General features: G+C 29.8%; 1 protein-coding gene across 1 annotated transcript in view; it reads right to left on the reverse strand.

Moving 5' to 3' along the window:
* The window catches only part of LOC143190616 (pancreatic lipase-related protein 2), a 32,512-nt gene that overhangs the window by 7,995 nt on the left and 1,427 nt on the right, over window positions 1–23,090 (reverse strand). The window contains exons 2-3 of the mRNA XM_076395037.1: window positions 13,142–13,277; window positions 3,705–3,927 (exon numbers count right to left, since the gene is read on the reverse strand). Of these exons, the coding sequence (XP_076251152.1) occupies window positions 3,705–3,927; window positions 13,142–13,277 (359 nt within the window). The remainder of the gene's footprint in view (window positions 1–3,704; window positions 3,928–13,141; window positions 13,278–23,090) is intronic.

Genomic DNA, 23,090 nt, shown 5'->3' on the forward strand with positions numbered 1-23,090 from the left:
CTATTTTGAAACAAAAGGAAAATCGTACTACAAAAATGGTATCGAAAAGATGGAAGGCGGCTATAAACAGTACATCACCCTTGAAGGGAGTTATGTTGAATAAAAGAAACTAATTTTGCTAAAACAATATTTTTTAATGTGGTAGGCCGGGGACTTTTCAATTGAACTGTTATAGAATAGTTTTTAGAATAACACATAATACATTTTATACAGCAGATCACTTATTTAAGCGATTTTTTACATCAAATACTTATCGCCCATTTGGAAGAATGTGGAATGCTAAGAGAATAATAATAAAAACAAATATTTGTTTCTGAATAAATAATATTAACTGGAATTCTGATTCAGTGAGTGTAGGTAAACGGTAAGAATAATAATAAAAGAAGAGAATAATAATAGAAGCTTTACTAAATTCAGTTTTGTTTTTATAATAATAACTTTTGTTGTATCGATTTGACTTATACCAATTAATAAACAATATTCAGTAAGGGGTAACAATTTCAATACATATAAAGCGAATATTTAGCTTCAACACTTGTGTTTAAATAATATAAGCTGAAATATGTGCTAATGAATCTACTTATTATCTAATTATAAGTTAGCTGAACATTGGCAGTTTCAAAATGTCATATAGATTAGACCGGCCACTTTTTAGCCAATACATTATATTTCGTGTGACTTGATAAATGTGAGAAATTCTTAGCTACTGGTTAGAAAGTAATTTTTGCATCTCCCTTTCAGTCTTTTTCTTACTTAAACACTTTGAATTAAAAAACTTTCACTATATTTATTAACTAACATTCGAGACATTTTGTTATTGAGTATCTAACGATTTATGTACAGAAAAGCGCGAGATGAACGGAAATACCAGAGGTTCATTATAACGAAAGATTAAACTTGAAGAATTATATATACTTGAATGTTACATCATGTTAAACAATTTAAATTTCTTCTTTGTGTATTTGTTTGTCATGAAAGAAAGACATTTTCATTATAATAACAATCAAACGATATATCATTATCAGCTTTCAGCCATTGTTGTGAACAATAAAAGAATAAATATTAAAATATGTTTAAAACCAGATCATGGTTCAATGACAAATACTCTCCTGACTGAATGCATCGATGAAAGTACATAATTATTGTTAAAGGCGCTCCCATTTTTTTATTCACGGAATAATCTGATACCAACCTAAAACAACAATATTGGAATGCCGATACGCCTTGTTCTGATTAACTCATGCTCTTATATCGCCACTTATTTGGTATACTGGAAAACTAAGCAAATTTCGACAGATTCTTCGTCGAGACAATTACGAAATAACACCTGAATATTATTTAAATTATAGCTTGTGTTTCCTCCTCAATGTTGCAGTCAAAAATATGAACAAATCATTTTGAGCTTTTGCAATCTAATATTCATATTGCCTAATTATATTTTGTTTACCAATACATGTATTATAAGAGTTGCAAAGGGAAATTAACATAAATTATATAAATTTTATTTCGAATGACTCAGACAAGAAAATGTTTTGAAACCATTAATATCTAGGATATTAACTGAAGAAGATAGTTTTTAAAATAGGAATGAATTTTTATCAACCTCAATAAATTACAGTGTTAATTTTAATATTTTGTAATATAAAGACGGTCTATTGCCATTTATATATTAATTTCTGTTTACTGTGATAAATTTATCTTTTTTTTAAATCCATTGTTGAAATATGTCAAACACTTGCGGAGCTTATAATGATACTATTCCATCATATTTCAACTTTTAATTATATTGATAACAAGAAAAACATCTGAGAGCTAGCTATGAAAGGGAGGGAGTCAGTTACAAAACAAGAAATTTTAAAAATAATTGTGCATAAAATAAGCAAAAATGTTTAAAGTGGCGAATGGATGAGCTTGGTGTTCATAAATAAATACTTCAAAGGAGTTTATATTATTTGAGGAATGTCGCTGGAATGTTACATCACGCTATAAAGTCGAAATTTCTTGTTTTTGTATTTGTTTGTCGTGAAAGAAAGGCATTTATTATTATAATAACAATCAAATCATATATCAATATCAGATTTCAGTCATTGTTGTGAACAATAAAAGAATAACCATTAAAATATATTTAAAATCATATCATGGTTCAATGACAAATACTCTCCATCGATGAAAGTAAACAGTTATTGTTAATGGCGCTCCCATTTTTTTTATTCACGGAATCATATCAACATCAACACCAATCTAAAACAATAATATTGGAATGCCGATACGTCTTGTTCTTATTAACTTATGCTCTTATGTTGCAATTTATTTGGTATACTGGAAAATTAATCAAGTTTCGACAGATTCTTCGTCGACATAATTACCAAATAAAACCTGAATATTATTAAAATTATAGCTTCTGTTTCCTCTTCGATGTTGCAGTCAAAAATATGAACAAATCATCTGGAGCTGTTGCAACTTAATATTCATATTGCCTAATAATATTTTGTTTACCAATACATATATTATAAGAATTGCAAAGGGAAATTAACATAAATTATATATATTTTATTTTAAATGACTCAGAAGAAAATGTTTTGAAATAACTAATATCTAGGATATTAATTGAATAAGATAATTATTAAAAATAGGAATGAATTTTTATCAACCTCAATAAATGACAGTCATAATTTTAATATTTTGTAATATAAAGACGGTCTGTTGCGAATTATATGTTAACTTCCATTATTAGAGTATTATATATTATTTACAGAGATTAATTTGTCTTACTAAATCATTTAAAAATCCATTGTTGAAATATATCAAACACTTACGAAGCTTATAATGATAGTATACCATGACATTTCCAGTTTTATTTATATTGATAACAAGAAAAGGAATAATTTTTAATAACCATTGTATATAAACCAAGCTAAAATGTTTAAAGTGACCTGTGGACGACCTAGGTGTTGATGAATCAATACTTCCAAGGAGATTATATTGTCTGAGGAAGATTCTAAAGGAAGAAAAAACCACACAAACTGATGTTAAATAGTTTTCTTCTGTGCATTTTAACTAGCGATAGAAAACAATAATTTACAACAACAAAAACTATAAATTAGAAATAATAAAATCAGAGCGAATTACGTCATTGTTTAGTAGCTGGTGTAATAAAGATATTGGAAGTGGATGCAATGTTGATAATATCATTATTTAAACAAAAAAACCTATATGTGTTATTTTTGTAACGAGTTTTTAATACCTTAGATCATTTAATGGTAAGATAAGGTAATGGAAGTACGAATTTGTGTAGGATCAAATATCACTTATAAATATCAGGTCTATAAATTAATTTTAAAGAATTGTTTATTTTTAATTTCTAATTTATTATCACCATCCCAATTGACAATTGTTTTCTGAGAGCTGCTATATAACTACTATTGTTACTAAACAATTATTTTAAAAGTTATGTTAAGTATTAATTCTTATATAATATTTGGTTATAATAACAAAGCTAAAATACTGTATTATAAAATTAAAGAAATATTTTCCTATTGTCAGAAAAACATTTCCATAAGACTGAAAAATAAAAAAATGTATAAAATATAAAAAAATTAAAACATAACTCCAAGAAGTTTTTAATTGTTTTACTTCCATACTCTTAATTAAATTTTTTTCAATAAACTGTTGTTGTTGTGATTAATAAAAGTAGATTAACTTACACTTAAACAGGGCTCTTTAACCAGTGTTCCATAATCCACTATAATTATGTTGTAGTTGCCGCGGTAAAAATAGGCGTCTCTCATATCAGTGCTCGGTGATAAGTTCCTACCACCACCAAATCCATGAATAACAATCTTTGTAGGATATCGCCTGTTGAATTGACTATTGTATAAAGATTCTTCCCTTGTGGTGTCTAATAACTCTGGTTCCTGTTGAGTCCTCCTGCAACAATAAAACGCCAAAGAATTATATTCAGTAATATATAACTATTTTTATGGATACGTTAGGCTTAATAGTGGATTACTAAGTAGGTTTAATTCATTATCATTTATCATTGATCATCGATATTTATTTTTTCATTATCAGGCCAGAAATAAGCAGCAACCCTCGTAACGAAAAAAGAAAAGCTTTTGCACATTTGATAAAAAACCATCAAATATGTACTGAATGGCTTTCAAATACTTCAAATCAACACATGAAAACTACATTATTTATTAAGAACTCTATAAAGAGGATAAATGTTTATATATCTTCAGCTGTTATGTAAATACAAGAAAATTACATTCAGTAAATCGCATAAAAGGATCATAAATAATTAGATTATTATGTACTAGAGGTGTAATCTCTCTTTTATGTCGTGCAACAGTTGTTTTCTTTGGAGAAAGTTGAAAGACAATTTTACCACCAGTATATATAATCTTCTATATTTATTGATATTTATCTTCTTTATTTTTGTCACTGATTGCTTGGTTAATTAAAATTAATGAGCAATTTTCACAACTAATACCCATAATGTGCCTGAGTATGAAGATAATCTGTTTTTATGTAATTATCAAAGTGTTGAAATTGCACAAGCTGATTTTCTCTCGACAGAAATAGATGGTTTCTTACTAACATCGAACGTAACTTACACTATAGCAAACTATAACTATTGCTTTACCTTTTATTAATTAATTTTGTTGAAGCATTAACAGCAATTTTTTAAAAACTTCTAAAATTAGTTGTATTTTGTAATCTGTGAAATTTTGTTACTGTGTAACAGGTCAAATGAAAAGTCCACGGCCTACCATAGTAAAACACTTTTTTTAAGCAAAATTAGTTTGATAAGGGTGATATACTGTTTATAGCGATCCTCCAACTTTTCGATATCATTTTTGTAGTACGATTTGTCCTTTGCTTCAAAACAGGCCGCAGTTTTGGGGAACACCTCTTCATTCGACGAAAATTTCACATATCGATGCAAAAACTCGGGTTTATTACGCTTGATCACCTTTAAACACTGCTCCAAATCATCAACTCGTCGTTGTTTTTAGTCAAAAGTGGGCATCTACTTTGCACAGAGATTCCTCATACCCAAATATTTGTAAATGATATGAAGTACACGTTCAGTTGATATCTTTGGAGTGTCTGCTATTTTATTCAACTTCAATTTACGGTCATTCAAGATTATTTTGTGGATTTTTTAAATGTTTTCGTCGGTAATAACTTCTTTTGGACGTCCACAGCGTTCACGGTCTTCGGCACTCATTTCACCACGTCTAAACTTAGCATACCAATCCTTAATGGTTGAATTTTCTGGGGCATTATCCCGAAACTCGGGTCTCAAGCCAAGTTTTTGCTTCAACTGTATTTTTTCTCTTCAAAAAACCATATTTTATCAACACGCGAAATTCCTTTTTATCCATTTTTTAGCATACCAATCCTTAATGGTTCAAAAAACCATATTTTATCAACACGCGAAATTCCTTTTTATCCATTTTTTTCACAATAACAAAAGTTGCTTCACTCAAAATGCTATAATTCACAAACTAATAATCCGACAGCCATCATATTTATACACGCATCTTTTGAGAGTTAGGGCTAACTACCAAACATATGGATTTAATTTTAGTAGTGCCATCTAAGGGTCAGGTCTAAGAGTTTTCATTTGACCTCTTTAAGCATAATTAGAAATCTGTAATGAAATTATTTGCTATATCCGTAACATTGATAAATATATATGCGTACTGAGTGAGTCATTTTAGAGGGGTAATTTCAATAGAGTTGATTAAGATATGTTCAGTTATATATTACATAATTTTCGAGAACCTATATGGTCTCGCTTAAATGTAAGATTGTGCCCCATTTACCATATTCAATAAATATTACTAACATAGAATAGAATCATCAATGTTTTAAAGACTTATTACGAAATTTGTATTGATAATTTGGCATTTACAGACGTTACAAATGAAGCAGCCATAAAAATTCTATTAAGAAATATAGACGTGTTTATAACAGATGGTTTTGTGTTGTGGTAATGTGAAAATTTTATATGAAGAAATCGTACTTATCGCATGGTAATAATACATTAGAAGGTTTGTTTTTAATCTGATATTTAACCTAGACTTCAAAATAGGAGGAGGTTCTAAGTCCGACTACATATGTTTTTAATGTGTGTTCGTCGATTTCTCCATCAATTATGAACCGATTTTCAATATTCTTTTTTTATTCAAAATAGCCCATGTCCGAGGTGGTCGCATTGGAACTAAGTCAACATTTAATGACAGAATACAGCAGTATCGAGGGAAAACCATAAATTTTATCTAATACCAAAAAGTGAACAATAAAATATTTGTAACAAAAAAATTGAACCGACTTCTAAAAATACTAATATAAATCATTAAAGAGGTCCCTAAAAAGTAAAAAATAATCAAACTTAGATTTTTAACACTAAAAAAAAAAACATTTTAAAATAAAATATGTACATGTTAATATTTAATAACTGAATAAAAATATATAAAAATCTTATTTAACCTATCTACTACAAGAAATTTTATACTTTAATATATAAAAACAATTTTGCTTAATTTGTACCTCAACCTATTTTTATATTTACAATATTATTTTTAACTAATACCAACTAATACCAAAGTCGGTACCGAGCCCAAACAATACAAAAATAATAATATAATTTTGTGGCATAAACACAAAATTAAATTACCAACAAAACAAATCCAAATTAATACAACTGTTTGGGTTTGGTACCGAGATCAAAGTGATCAGTTAGTAGTAGTATTAAGCTAAATTGTGTGTATCTAGTGGAATATAAAATACGTGTAGTTGATAGGTTAAATAATTTTTTTGTTTAGTTTTATTTACTTATTTTAACGGTTATTATGATTCTATTTTACGAATTAGGGTTTATCTCGACCGTATCTACAGGTTAATATACTCAGCGTTAAGCTTACTGACTGGCCAGTGACCAACTTAGAGATCATCCCAAAGATATCCAGTGTTACACAGCTAGGTTACTCGGTGTAACCGAGATGGTTATTACTTGAACAAAATTTGAATGTTGAACCATTTAATTTTTCTTAATTCGTATTCATGATTGCAATGTATTACACCTAAATAAAATATTTCATCTTAAGTATCCCGAAACATAATTAGAACAGATATAAGTTTATTTGTGAATTACTACTAATACTCAAATTCAAAAACTTCAAAACAGGGCTACATGGATGGAATACTAAGAGAATAATTATGATAATGAATAAAAGCAATGTAATGGTGATGAAAGAGCCAGAATTTTTAAATATCCAATTTGATTGTGTAAAATTAGACCAGGTAAATTCCTTGAGTATATGGGTATGAAATATAAAATAATAGGAAGAGGTGGAAAAATCGAAAATAATATAGTCCAAGGGAGGAAATGAATGGCAGAATTGAAAAAGCAATTTGTTCTTTATTATAAATAGCAAATGGCACAACGCAGTTTACAGATAGGTACTATCAAAGAATCAAGTGAGATACAAGCAACAGAAATGAAATACTACAGAAAAGCCATATCCATAGAAAGGTGATAGCCCAGTTGGTGGCGATACTTACAGAGCATAGAGGACATAAGACAGGTAAATAGAACATAGGAAACAAGGTCGGAGGAGAGAAAAATTACAGGGCAGGAAATAAAGAGAAGGAAAATACTTCAGAAGGGAGGAGAAAATTGAAGGAGTCCCCTATAGCACTATGCGGAAAAAAGGGTTTTTTTATTATATGCTTGTAACACTGCTAACACGAGTACGTATTGTTACATGTAGTCGTTTTAAACTTAAATAGCATTTTATAGTTTACAGATTGTTATCAACTATTGGAAATTTTAAGTATTGTATCTATTTTGGTAGTTCTAAATATAAGAAAGTATACTGCCTCTCACAGGAAAAGTTGCTAATGAAAATGTTATATAATTAATTAAATCGACAATTGAAGTAAAAGAAACAAACCAAGGTTACGAAAGTTATTACTAAATTGCGATTCTTAGTCCTTTTTAAGGATATCTTGTTTCACTTAGGTACAATAAACAAAAAAAAACATATAGTCACTTCAATAAATTCGTGAAGATATATGTGTCCAGGTTTTACCATATGCTATTTAATCATGTTCATAACTATTGTTTATCTATTATTTTAAGTGTATTGAATAAGACAATACAGAACGAATGTTCATTAAGTAGAAATTTTATAACCAAGCTATACAGATGCTTAAATACTGTAACATCACTCAAACAAACACCGTTTCCTTCGAGTATCCCTCGTTTTGGTCAATATACAACACATCTGAAGCGATTTTATCAAAGAATCATTTCAGGGTCAAAGGAAATATTTTTAAAAAATTAGAATAACTATTTAGTAAATCTGTAATCTGATACGAAAGCTTTAAATTTAAATACCAAGCTAAATAGATTAAAATTCTTTTCATCACGATAATCATTTTTGTCAAGAAAAAAGCCTTGGGAAAGCGAGAGACGCCGAAATAATAGTCGCATATTAAGATGTTAGATTTATTCTTATGATGACCGACCTACTTATTCTGAAACTACCAATTATTATAAGTATGTTACTAAACTATATTTGTTTCTCTTTTATTGCTCGTAACAGACGCTGTCGCCAAGATTTATTAGCATTTTCTTACGCTGTTCTAAACAGTTTATGATGATTTAACTTCTCCTAAATATTATTATATCTTTGTCCTTAACATATTTACAGCAGTAAAGTTACAAAGATCAATTTTATATATGGAAACGTACTAATATTAATTTTTCTTGTCTATTAGATTTCAATATTATTGGCGTATGATTATAACGCATGGGTCTAAATGTCCAGGCCCTAAGATATAGCTGGCGCTAGTTTTATTTCATTCTCCACCTTTTCAGTTAGTACTAGCTTTTAAAAGAAAGCTGCTAAAATTTCATGATATTCTGCTCATAAGTTTGTGAGTTATTGTGTTAAAAGTGATACTACTTCTGCCTTTTTCAAAACAATTGATCAAAAACAATTCCGTTTTAATTTTACACTGCTTTTTGATGGGAAAAAATACCGTTCAAGCGAAGCAAACTTGGTCGTAGAGATACCGATGATGCAGAACTGCAGTGGACTTTCAAGTGAGATGGTAACACCAGAAAACATTTAACAAATCCACAAAATCATTTAATTGAAAAGTGAAGTTGTGTGAGTTAGCTAACATCGTAATATATCATATCGTGTATGTCATCGTATATATCGTATATATCAAAATCGTGTTGGTTTTATATTGCATGAGAATTTAACTATAAGAAAACTCTGTTCAAAGTGGGTGCCGCGTGTGCACACTGTTCACCAAAAACAAGAACGTGTTGATGATTCTGAGCAGTGTTGGCTATATTTAAACGTAAAAAACTGGAATTTTTGCGTCGATATGTGACAATGGATGAAATATAGATCCATCACTTCACTCCGAAACTGAAACGATCGTCATCTGAGTGGACAGCAAGTGTGACAGGCCTATTTTGATGGAGATAACGTTAATGAATAAAGCTAATTTTGAACAAAAACCGTATTTTCTTTGTTACCCTCGGGACTTTTCAGCCCATATGTTATAAGGACTACAAATAATTTTTTTGTTTTATACTTTATTATTTTTAATTTTACATAGCTATTTTTATATAGCTATATATTTTAAGGTACAATATCTTCAATTAAGAATTTTCATGAAACTAGAAATACTGCTCAGTAATAGCATACGTCGTCGATTGCAATACATAATTGAAATGATGATTGTAATTAACATTCATTAAAATATTACATTTATCTAATTAAGTCATATTTATTCAAGGAAACGATTATGTAGAAAATTATGGAGAATGTTTCTTCTAACCGAAAAATAATTATCGCTATTGAAATATTTATTTATTTTGAACTTCAACAATTTCTGGGTTCCATATATATCATATGAACCTTAAAATTATAATTAACATTCAAACAACTTCATTGTTTACTAATTTTATACTGACGTGATATTGTATCTGCTATAAATCTGTTATTTCCTGCAGAATTAATGTATTTAAAAGAACTTTAAAAGTAGTCATTCTCTCAATTAATAGATTTCGTTGCATATGATTGAATGTACTTTTTCGTGCATATCCAGAATAAATCATAAAGGCAATATATTTCTAGATTTGCAGAAAATTTATTACACCCGTAACACAATGAACTGGTTTTGAAATATATCGGTTTTTGTTTTATGATTTCGAATTCCAAAACATAAAAGGCAACAAGAATAACCAGATTTCCAAATAAACACAGCAAGTACGGTTCTGATATGGATTTTTACTATCATGATCACGTAGCGGTTGACCAGAATGTAATAGAAATATGTTAGACATATATACGTACTTCGGTACACATTATAAGCTGAAAATTAAATGCCTTTAAGCTACTATCTAGAGAAGGCCTGAAAGCGTTAGTCAACAAGGGTTTGGGCACAACCCACGTAAGTTTACTACAACCAATGCAACTGCAAAATAGCAGGAACTCTTTTTATTCACGGTAATAGTTTCAAACAGGCGGTACAATCTCTTTGTGACTTTTTCGTAATTGAACATTAATGATCAGCTGACGATATAATGAAAATAAAATATCTGTAAATATAGGGAGAATTTTTTGTGCTATATTTTGATTATTTACATTAGTACATAAATTCTTCATGTGTATGTCGGCAAAAGTAAATTACAAAAAGTAATGGTATATATTTTTTGGACGTAATAATATATATTAAAATTTTTATAAAAAATATCTCTATATCCTTATTTTAAATATGTAGCGCAATAGAAATATAGTGTATTATGATGAATATTTATCTGCCAGAAATATTATATATTATACATTTTTATTTTTTTACTTATTATATATTTTTCAATTGATATTTAAAATGCAATTTGTTAATATTAATTTCAGTAAGGCCTATTTATATATGACATTCTAAATAAATATGCGGCTTTACATTACGTTGGTCTTATTTATTAGTGTTTGTTATTTTAAACTTATATATTACATTTTTATTTAGTTTTTGTTGATATGTATAGCGTGTATAGAATAGTGCTTAAGGTAATAGAATATTTTAGTGATATTGCTTCGTCATATCCCAATTGGTTTTGGTTTTAACAATTTAAATGTTATGATTTTAATGATCGTGTTTTAATGACAATGAAAGGCCTAGAGGACCAAACGAGTTCGAAGACAGCTGCAATACTTAATTTATAACAATCAGATAACTTAGCACTTGATGAATGAATCTGTCTGCATATGTTTATGTCTGATGGGAAAGATCCAATGGAGTACCATGGCTACCACAGGACTTGGTTTCAACATCATGGCTTTATTGCTTACCAGGCAATAAAATTAATGATACCATCACCATTTCGAACTAAAACTTTCTATTTTAATATCACAATTTACAAATTACTACAAAACTGGTACGATTCATTCAAGGAGTGATGACATAATAGATAAATTTGAAAGGTGCAATAAGTAGGATTGGTGGGTTTTTAGTAGGTTTACTATAATTTTTAATAAATATGTTTCATAATATTAGAATTAAAATACCTACAATATGAGTCATATGTTAGTATTGTATGTTTGTTATTATTTAATTATTACATTGTTACTGGTCGTTTTCGACTAACTTACAATTTGTCTTTATGATAACTTAAATCTAGGTATATAACTAGGAGGACCCGTCGGCTCTATCTCAGTCTTTGGTGAAATAATGTTTATATATATCGCCGCTATATTTTTTATTACATGCACCTCACTACACAACACTACACGAGATCAGATGGTTTGATTCTTTTGACTCATGGTCCTATTCTGGTAGTATCCAAAAGCTGCAATACTTCAATATTCTCATGAGAATGGAGTCTTTCCTCATGCCCCCTTGCAATTCACTTGATTTCTTGACTTACTCTGGGTATCTGAAGGTCTCGATATTGGTAGTCAGTCCTGTAGTATTTGAATGCGCCCTCAGTACTTCACAGACTTCGTTCTGAAATATTTGTATTTTGTTTATGTTTCTCTTTGCAGAACATAATTGAACTCCGTATGTTCATAGAGGTTTCAGTATTTGCTTATATAATAGCAATTTATTATGTACTAATAATTGTGATTTTCTTCCAATTAGCCAATAGATTTTCCTATATTTGAATTCCAGTTCCTTTCTTTTATTCTTTATCTGTATCCTATATCCATCCTTTCCACCTATAAGTTTTGCATCCAGATTCATTCCAAGATATTTACCGTTGTTGCTATATGGAATTTTCCAAGCTGGTTTCCAATTATTTATAGTGTCACTTGCCCATTGTAATTTTTAGGAGGCTTCTTCAATATTATGTCCGACAGCTATAATCATCAGCAAATGTAGCCATCGTAATATTCTCTATTTGTCGTATACCACAAATGTAGAGTAGATAAAGCATTGGCCCCAGTACACTTCCTTGTGGTTCATTTGCTTTAGCTTCTTTAAATGTAGAGTAAGCTTCTTCTTGTTTGACTCTAAACATTCTGGTTGTAATATACTATTTTAATAGTTCGGTGTGTTGTTTTGGTAACATTTTATGTAGTTCATGAATAAGGCCTTCATGCCAATAAACCTTATCAAAGGCTTGTGCTACATCTCAGAATAAAGATAAGCATAGTTTTTTACTTTCGTAGGCTTTTTCAATAAAATATGTTATTCTGTAGACCTGCCAATTGTTGAATGCTTGTTAATAAACCCAAACTGGTGTGTGGGTATTAGATTTTTGCTCTCTATGATCGGTTTAATTCTTTTCAACAGGAGTTTTTCAAAAACCTTAGATATTACTGGCAGCAGTGATATAGGTCTATAGGCTTTTATTTCGTTTGGTGGCTTCCCAGGGTTTGGGATCATTATAATAATATTATATGTGATACAGATTTAATTGTATTCCATAATATATTCTTAAATGACTTTAATAAAAGAAAATTCTCAGAAAAAACGTATTGGTCATAAAACCATAAAATCTTAAATTCTATATGTTTCTTGTTATTAATTAGCGGTAATTATTACTCAATATTAATTTAATTTAAAATTTATTTTATTTTCATTTATGGAAACAAACACTGACCTGGTATAAAGGTAAAACTGTATTTGTTTGTGAGGACACACATATGGCTTCGGTATACACGATGATGTGTTGAATAATTCCTGAATAGATGCTGGTTCGTCCTTCTGCCTTCCTCTAGCCTTTTGACCGTAAATACCTAAAAAGATAAAAAGTATTTTTAAATATAATTGAAAATAGAAATCAAGGAATTTTTTACAAAATTTTAAATAATTATTTATGAAAAGTAAGTAAAGGATTAATAGATTATAGAATTATATAGATAGAATTATATATTTCTTAAATTTCATTTAATTTTCTTATATCTTAAATTAGATACCTAATAATTATATATGTCAAATAATAAGTTAACTATATTAAGACTATTAATTCTTATATTACGTGTAATTTTAATTTTTTCAGGACTATTTCTTTACAAGCTCCTATATGATTCCTTTACCTTCTTCTAAGTTCTAAATATTTTATTTTGGATTTAACTAGCATTGGGAACTATCTACTGAAATTGGCTATCGTCTATTTAGTTTCAGTAGCTATTTTCGGTCCGACTGACTTTGTTACTATTTACTATCGACTGTTTCAGTCGTACTTTTAGTTCCTATTTTTGGTTTTATTTGTTGCATTCGACTGATTTTTAACGTTCTGGCTCTGTCGTTCTAGCCGCGAGCTTGACAAAAATTTACCCAATTTATGCTTACATAGATTTTACATGGATTAGTTTGCTTGTAAATAACACTATATTGTATATTAATATTATAGCATTTAGGTATGATATTTTTCAAGAATATTAATGTAATTGGGTAAAAAGATTTGTGGCGTACTATTCCATTCCATAGAAAAAATCCATTCCTTTTTACAGGTCTACAGAACATTCAAATGCAAAAGTAATTCTAGTTCGTTTAAAATGATATTACAAATTGCATTTTAATAGTATTCAGTAATTACTTTTTCCTTTTTTTTTATTAATGTTAATACGTGAAGGAATATGTACATCTCCGTCTCGCCTATAATGTCGTTGGAAAATAAAGCATAAATAAAATTAACTTGTCCAAGCAATTATCTTCGTCCTCTCCTTTCTTAGAATTTATATAGAAAATGGTTTGTATATCTTCGTCTGACACTACGAATGTACAAAAACACTTGAATCGTGCATTTGACTGAAAATAGTAATTACTATAAAATAGTACTATTTTCAACTGTTAAAGTACAACTGTTTCGACTGTTTTACGACTATCGACTGTTCCGACTGTTTCCAGTCGGTAGTTCCCAACGCTAGATTTAACCTATGGATAATAGAGAAGTCATATGATGCCAGGTCAGATGTTTAAGGAGGTAGATTAACACTTATCAATCTTTTTTTAGTTGAATGTGATTTTTGATTAATATGAATATATAGTCGTCAGATCAGGATAGGATTATTGGCCTTTTTAATGCATTTATTCATTTTTATCAATTTATTCATTTTAAGATATTCGTGTCTCTATGTGTCGTTCTATGTGTCGTAAAATGACTTTATTTTAACATTTGAACGTTTTTGGTCAATAATTAAGAACAAAATATCGTGAAAAATTAATTATGTAGCAATATTTACAAATTATAGATGATTGGTGACCACGATTTCTTATGGTGAATAGTATAAACTTAATGTTTATACTATTTTCGTATTATATTTATAGACCCCGGAAGAGATTTCAAACATTTATAATTCTGTAACGATTACGAAATCACACAACATACCAAAATCATCACTATGAGGTATTCATAATAAAATCCCAAATTAAGAATATTACCTTGTTTGGGCACAAAATGTATAAATGGAGTCATTAAGCAATTCATCCATCAAGGATATAGACAAGAATTATATAAACAGGTAAAAATTTGTTTCTACTGCATGGTGTATGATTATTTTCTAGAATTTTTAAAACTATTTTGAAGGTGAAATATTTGTTAACTGTGTTTAAATAATTTCAGACACAGCGGCTAAGTAGTATGAAAAATAAAAGGTTACCAGCGCAAGATGATTTAGATGGAAGACCCACAGTCCTTATTAGTGGATATTATGCTAGTGTTTCCAAATTATAAACTAAAAAATATACCTACTAACATATACATTTCAATCATATCTTGGAAGAAATGAAGGAGTAACATCTTGAATCCGCAGGGATAAGATATCTACTGTCTAAAGAATAACATAGGTAAGTGATTCTTTTCTAAAATTTCTATATTAAATGGTAGTCTCTTTGAAAAGAAGCTAAAACCCATTTACTGTTTTTAAAAAGTTTTCATTGATCTCTGAAATAAATCAAATTTGTAGTAATATGACATTATTGTATTGTACCTTTCAATTGCTTTTTCTAGTATTTGTTTTGCACAACGTTCCTATTTGTTACGAATAATAATATATTGAAAAATAATGTTCCAGCAATCCTTGATAAACTTAAATTTTGTTGTTCCATATTGGCAAGTTTTGTACTACGGAGAGTATCAATAAATGTAATTACCTTCAATCAAAATTAAGAAAAACCACTCATACTTTTATGACACGTTTTTGATAATTACCATATGCAAAATAGAAATCCAAGTTAAATATTATTTCAGATTTCATAACAAGGTTCTTATATAAATATTTTATTTTTTCATACTTTTTTTATGAAGTTTTCATATAATTATATGTATTATTATTAACAATTAATAGATATACACATATTTTAAAACATATTTATGGTAATAGGTCAATTGAAACGTTCCCGACCTGAAACATAGATAGCGCTACTAGAATTTAATCCATATGTTTTTTAGTTAGCCCTAACCTTCAAAAGTCTCGGTCGAATCATTAGTTTGTGAATTATAGCATTTTGAGTGAAGCAACTTTTGTTATTGTGAAAAAAAATGATAAAAAGGAATTTACCGTGTTGATAAAATATTACTTTTTGAAGGAAAAAATACAGTTGAAGCAAAAACTTGGCTTGATGCCGAGTTTCCGGATACCGCCGCAGGAAAATCAATCATCAAGGATTGATGGCCAAAGATATTGAAATTACATGAAACAGCAGACATTAAAGATATCAACTGAACGTGTACATTAAATCTTTCAACCAATATTTTGTATGAGAAAGCTCTGTGTAAAGTGGGTGCACTTTTAACCAAAAACAACGACGAGTTGATGATTCGGAGTAGTGTTTGTAGATGATCAAACGTAATAAACCTGTGTTTTTGCCTCGATATGTAACAATGATCTGTTAATAATTAAATTACAATGAAAAACATGGCTATTTTCTCGAAACCAAAACCTATGTCGTTCATAGTCCTGTCAATTTTTCCCACATTCTCTGTGCTCCTGGCACAACCTTCTGTTGGTTGCCACGCGCTGAAAGTCATGCGGCGAATACTGGAACTAAGTAAGGTACATGCGCAATACGACTTTGAACGAATTTTGAAACGTGTTCGGCACGAATGTTCATTGAATTCAGTTCTGCCCAACGCCCTGAATTTCCTAAATATAAATATCAAAATATTACAGATATTTGTTACTGTAATTAATATTATAGATCAAATATATTTCTGATATTACATTGAAAATAATGTCAAAACAAGTTTTTGTAATATTCACAATTCTAATTCATCATTTCGTGGTTATTCTTTTTAGTCAAAAGACTTAATGAGAGGAACTTTGTTAACCCATAAGGCGAAAACTAGTATTTATTAATATCAATGAGGTATTGTTTAATAGTAAAAAAAACTTACAGTATTTTTAAAGATATTAGTCAATAAATTAACCCAACCTAAAAGAAAATATGAAAAATAAAACATGTTTAACACATCAAAACGTTTTTTAACAGTGAAAGTAGAAAATTACTGTCCCATAGAAACGATCACCGGCTGATTCAAAACAGTTATCATCATCGATAAATGTCGTGGTCCTCGTCCCGTTCATTATCATAATCGAAAGGAAAAACTGGGTTATATCGAAGCCAATTCAACGGTCGACCAGAAAACGCACGAAAGTTTACGCGAGCACTTTCGCCGTCCGAAGACGACTAATCATCAATTAAATGTTAATAGGTGGTTGGAATTATCCGTTCTTGTTATTCTGCAGGTTGATAATTATGCAAGGCTTTACATAAAACCATTTATTATCCGTCTTATAACGCTCGGACCAGGCCAATGTATTTGTATCGATCATTAAGGGAAATGAGCATGAATATTTATCATTCATTTAGAAAGAGAGTCGTGTGCGATATGTGTATTGCTTAGATATGTTGTTTAGTTGTTGCACAAGCAAGGACCACCATGACGATAAAATGTGTCATCAATAATGTGTTAAATATTATGGAAAATATTAGAAAAGTAAACGTTGCTTTTATTTACTTTCACATTGAATGAATTCATATTCAGGTACTACCAAGTGGTTTTTTACGCATTTAAAAATATGTACCATATATAAGACATGCTATAGTTTTTAGAATTTATTAACTTTTAAAATTATTAATGATAAACGGATACATTGACCTATATTTTATTTTTATTCTTCAAGAGCTTTTAAACTCTGCTGTGTAGATACCACATAAAAAGAAACCGGGAGGAGATAAGGCCAAACAAGAAACGTATTATCAACATATTGACGTTAGAATTCATGATGGAAGGCAAGAACAAAATCCAAAGTTTTATTGTCATTTTTCAATAAATGAATCAAAAATAATACTATTTATAAGTTATGAACAGAACACTTTTAAAATAAGTTGAACATTTATTTATTTTGACGGAAAGAAGAGGCACAATCAACTGCATGAACAACACTACCGAATAAATTCTATTTTAATATAAAGGGGGTTATACTAGAGGTATTTTTCAATCCATGAGTGTTTACTAATTCTAATAGTTCTTGGTTGGAGGACTTCAATCATCTTACAGCTTGATTCGTTGATATCAAGCTTGATCTGCTTGCCTGACCTCCACTTGTCAAAGACACATGTCAAAGAATACTTCGAATAATTGCGGAAGGATCATCGAAGTAAAGTTTTATATAAATATATTCTGTTTTTGAACATCTGTTGTTTTTTTTTTTCGGAATAATTAAGATCAATGCCATTAATTCAATTAACTATAAAGATATAAAGGTTAGTTTATGATCCTAAGATTTATGATCCCTCTGCTTTTTTTTATTTGAGTTGTATCTTCGTCCAGAAAAGTTTTCGAGGCGCCCTAGAAGGATTGAAGGATTTAAACGCATTTAAAACTAATTAGATATTTAAAGGTACTCTATCAATAGCAAGTGCACTATGTATGCAAGAGAAAATTGTTCCCCGCATTTTAGAAGAGTCAGAAAAGCACTTTAAAATTATCGTAACAAAATCTGTTTATAAACTTAAAGTTGTAGTTTAGTTTTTTTTTATATATTTTAGTCCTCCTTTTACCAAAGAGGGTTTATCTGGACCGGACCTATTGTTTAACGTGGGCCACAGTCCTCGGCATTAGGCCTTCCGACTGGCGTTTGACCAACACAGGAATCATCCCAGAAGACCTCCGGTCTTACCCAGCCTGGTTACTGGCGTAACTGGGATCTTTTTCTTTGTCGAATTTTGCACTCTTGCCTAAGGACAATCATAAATGTACACTAAATACATACTGATGATATTTGCATGTGTGCTCGTCTTGAGCAATAGTAATAAATTAATTTTATAAATAAAGATTTTACTGAGCTTGTAGAATGTACGATATAATATAAAAAATGTCATTTAAAGCTTTTCTTTGCTAAATAAGACTTTAACAGAAACTACAAAACAGAGGCATATGGAATATAATTAATTAGCATAGGTAAGGTCAAGAAATAATCAAAAGCGCAAACAATGCATTATATTTGCAGACAAGCTATTTTATATCGTATGAGATAGATGCGTTCAACGTACCAGAACAAATTAATTTCGGTTCATAAGCTTATTAATTTTTAAAAAATCTGAAATAGCGCACACTTAAGTCCATTTTTATAAGGCTAACTAGTTTTTTCTTAGCCATGAAAGCCAAATATGAAAATGAATAGCAAAACATGAATAAATAAGAACATAACTATTACAAAATGACCATATTTCCACACATTGTACATAACAATTTAATTACAAGGGCAATTTATGCAGAGATTGAACAAGAATCATTACAAATATGTATAAATGTTCATTATTACTTTGAGTCCTATAAAAAATCACTGTGTACTTTCTTGTATGCTATGAAATGGCGATTGCATGAAACAAAATTAAATAAAATAAGATTTGGCAAAGAGGGCAGTAGAACTGGAAGTAATGAGAAAAATATAGAATACTTTATTTATAGATACATTGCTTGATATCAAGAACCTCTTCCTAAATAATCGCACACAGCATTTTATGTAGATGACACAGCTTTCTTCACCACCGGTTACAGTCCGGACGCCATCTCTGATAGACTCCAAGTCCATCTCAAATAGGCGATTGCGTGGTACAAATTCTGGCGGCTGTAGATTAACTCGAACAAAACTCAGGCTATTCTGTTCCAGCGCAAAAAGGAATTCCGCACATACCGCCTGCAAATTGAAATAGTCCCCATCCACTGGCTCCAGAAGGTATAATACCTCGGTCACCAATTCGACCGTAGGTACAAATTTTTATCTCAAATCCGGCACACTATTTGCAAAGGCAATGGCGTGTACAGCCAACTATTCACACTTCTCTACAGAAAAAGCAAACTCCCAATCGCCCAGAAAGCGACTCTGCAAAAAATGTTAGTCTGCCAAGTCTGCCTCTACGGAGCATAGGTGTGGTACAGATACGTCTCTGAGAGACACCTTGTTTTATTCCAAGTGTCCCAATGCCCATAGTGTATGACGAACGCGAACACACATCTAGAATTAGACGTCTCGATCGTCAAAAGGTTCACGAACATACTCAGTGTGAGGTTCTCCCTTGGTGTTTTGGAACACGAAAACAACCTGATCAAATTCCTACCCATACATAAACCCCGGTAGTTAAACCAAATACTATAATCCCAGTAATAACCCAGTGTCTCTGTCACTCGCAAAACCTTTTAACCTGAACCCGAAGGGACATCAGCAAAAGACCATTTGGTCCTAGCTGGTCATTCTGGAAAAAGAATAAACAAAACTGCAAGAAGCAAGCTATGTTGTTTGATATCGAGAAGTAAATAAGAACTACAGAGTCATTTTTAGTTGTGTACTAGCTTCTTCTATATATATATGGTTAAGTTAATGCTTTACAATTAAATAAGCACTATTTTTTGGTAATTCTATATATTATTTTTATGTGCAATTTTATTTAGTGTTTCATTAAAACAAGTAGGCGCTGATAATAATTAAAAATATTAATGACAAGTATGATAATTAATTAATGCTAGACATCTTAAAGTGAAGAATTTATTTCTATTATTTCTGCGGTAAATTAACTCTTAATACTTCAAAAGTTTATCGCATCTGAAAAAATTAATATTACAACATTAGCAAAAAAATACCAATTACAATTGATTTATTTCTATTATCAGATGCCCTCTTTGCGGCTAAAAGGTTTTAATGCATTTTTTATCTAAGAAATGTGCAAACATTGCTACATTTTTAAAATTATATCAAAAAATTCTACACTGAAGATATCATCGAACGTCTGTATAATCCCATATGATCTATCCCTCTGAAGCGGACAATCTTCATTCAGGACCAAATTAAATTGCTGCAATCTTCTCAAGAAATAAAATATACACAATTATTTTTACCGAATTATGCTATGCAAATTTGAAGTCATTGCAACTCATGTAATTGACATGGTACTTGACAATATTTTAATTTAAACAGTTTAAAAACACAAAGAAAATAGCCATGAATATTTATTACTCATTAAGGAAGAAAGTTGGATGTGACATGTATGCATCTTGTTTAGTTTTGTTGTGCAAATCTTAGAGACCACCATGATTTTAATTTATTTAATACGTTGAATATTGTTAGAGATAATCCAAAGCAAAAATCTTTTTAATAGTGTAGGTATTTACGATTATCATTACCATTATTTCGAAATACAGTTACATTCGTGTTTTTTTATAGGTAGTTGGTATCAAGTTCCATGAAGAGAACTGTGTGAGGTTCCAGATACAACATAAACCGCCAGGCATTTCATTCATCTGCGTGGAATATAACTCTGGACGAGATTGCATAAAACTGAAATATATCATATCGACTTACATAAATGTCACTTAAAACACATTGAACAAAAGTTGTTTTATGTGAAACTATTTGTTATTTTCGACTTGAATTGCAAGTTCAATATATTTCCATAAGCTTTCAGAAAAGCTGGGACTCACCAAACGGGTGATTACCACCAAGCAGCTGTTACTTATTCCAGAATGGTATAACAACTCCAAAACCCAGGAAGATGTCAAAACATGTATTGAGAAGAAGCCCCGGTGCACAGAAACTCCTATTGCGGCAAAATGCTACCCTTACTAAATATTAAAATTAATTACAATATTTTTGATAATAGTAAAACTACTAAAACGAAGATCATAAAACTGATGTTTATATTTTTTTGTAGTTTTGATGATCACAATAGATAGCAGATACGAATAACAATATATAAGAGATCTTCAACTAATCGTTTGTTACATAAATATAATTAAACTAGAAAATTAAATAAGCTCAATATTGTCTCTAATTATTTGGCCACCTATTGTAGATTAATTAGTGACTGGACCTATTGCTTAATGTTAACATTAGAGCCTCTCGACTGGCGAGTGACCAACTTAGAGAGTATCCCAAGACACCTCTGGTCTTGTCCGTCCTGACTACATGGTTACTGACATGACTGGAACGATTGAGGTGGAACTCAACTGGGTTACCTCCAAACTATAATTATAATTATCTTTTAAATCATTTGGAAGCAGACATTCATGAAAAAGACCCGACTTCACCACACACGATTGCATACGATTCAAAAAACTATCACTAGAATCAATGAATTAATGTTTCACCAAGCGTATAACCAGGATAAATAAATTGGTTTCATTAACTATTTACTTATGTTCGTGGCTTAATAAAAACCTAACACAGTTCGCGGTTGTTTTCCAATCTAATGAACCATTAAACTTCTGAACGATCAAGTTCACGGTTATATCAGCGAATTGTTTTCTACATATAAATATGGGTTCGATATACTGAAATGTCGGTTATAAAACGTGTAAAACTAATGAATATTTACAGGTCCTATAGATATTAGTATTAGAGAAAGTGGTTATGCATTTTTTTTCGATGATTTACTAACGAAATTTTTGTTTAAGATTGAAAGTATTCGGTGTATTTTTGGTGATTTCTGATTCCTTGAAAAATTAAATATTCCGAATATACCAGTGATATTTTAATAAAAGTGAATGAATATATGTACTTTCTTCTTTTTCTCCATAATATTGTTTCAAAATTGTCAAATGTCAAAAGATTTCATATTGGTTGGTTATTTCGAATAATAATTGAGTATTGGAAAAGAAAATCGGGATAAAATATTAGTTTTAATTAATTTTGCAATCAATACTGTTAAAATAATAATCAAAATTCGTCAGGTATATACTCTGTTATTCTAATTTTATATTATTCGAATTTCGAATTTTAATGTTTTGAACAGACGCTATTTTCTCTGATTTTCCTATAAAGTTGAATTATAAACGTTGATACTATGCGAAACTTGAATGATTTCGTAGTATAAGCTACCAGAAAACAGTAAGTATGTTGTCGATGATAAATTGAGAGCACTGAGAAAAAATATAGCGATTATTTCAGAAAATATGAAAGAAATTATTTGAGTTCTCTGAAAAATAAATAACGAATATAACATGGTTGTTTATGTCAGTTTGCAGCCATCATATAAAATTCGTGTAGTTGTGAAGGTAAGTTAGCAAAAGACAAGATAAATGCTTGTATAAGAAGGAGGTTATTGAT

The sequence above is a fragment of the Rhynchophorus ferrugineus genome, unplaced genomic scaffold, assembly GCF_030347505.1.
Source record: "Rhynchophorus ferrugineus isolate W39M unplaced genomic scaffold, kcgeb_rfMv2 rfM2, whole genome shotgun sequence".
NCBI classification, from domain to species: domain Eukaryota; kingdom Metazoa; phylum Arthropoda; class Insecta; order Coleoptera; family Curculionidae; genus Rhynchophorus; species Rhynchophorus ferrugineus.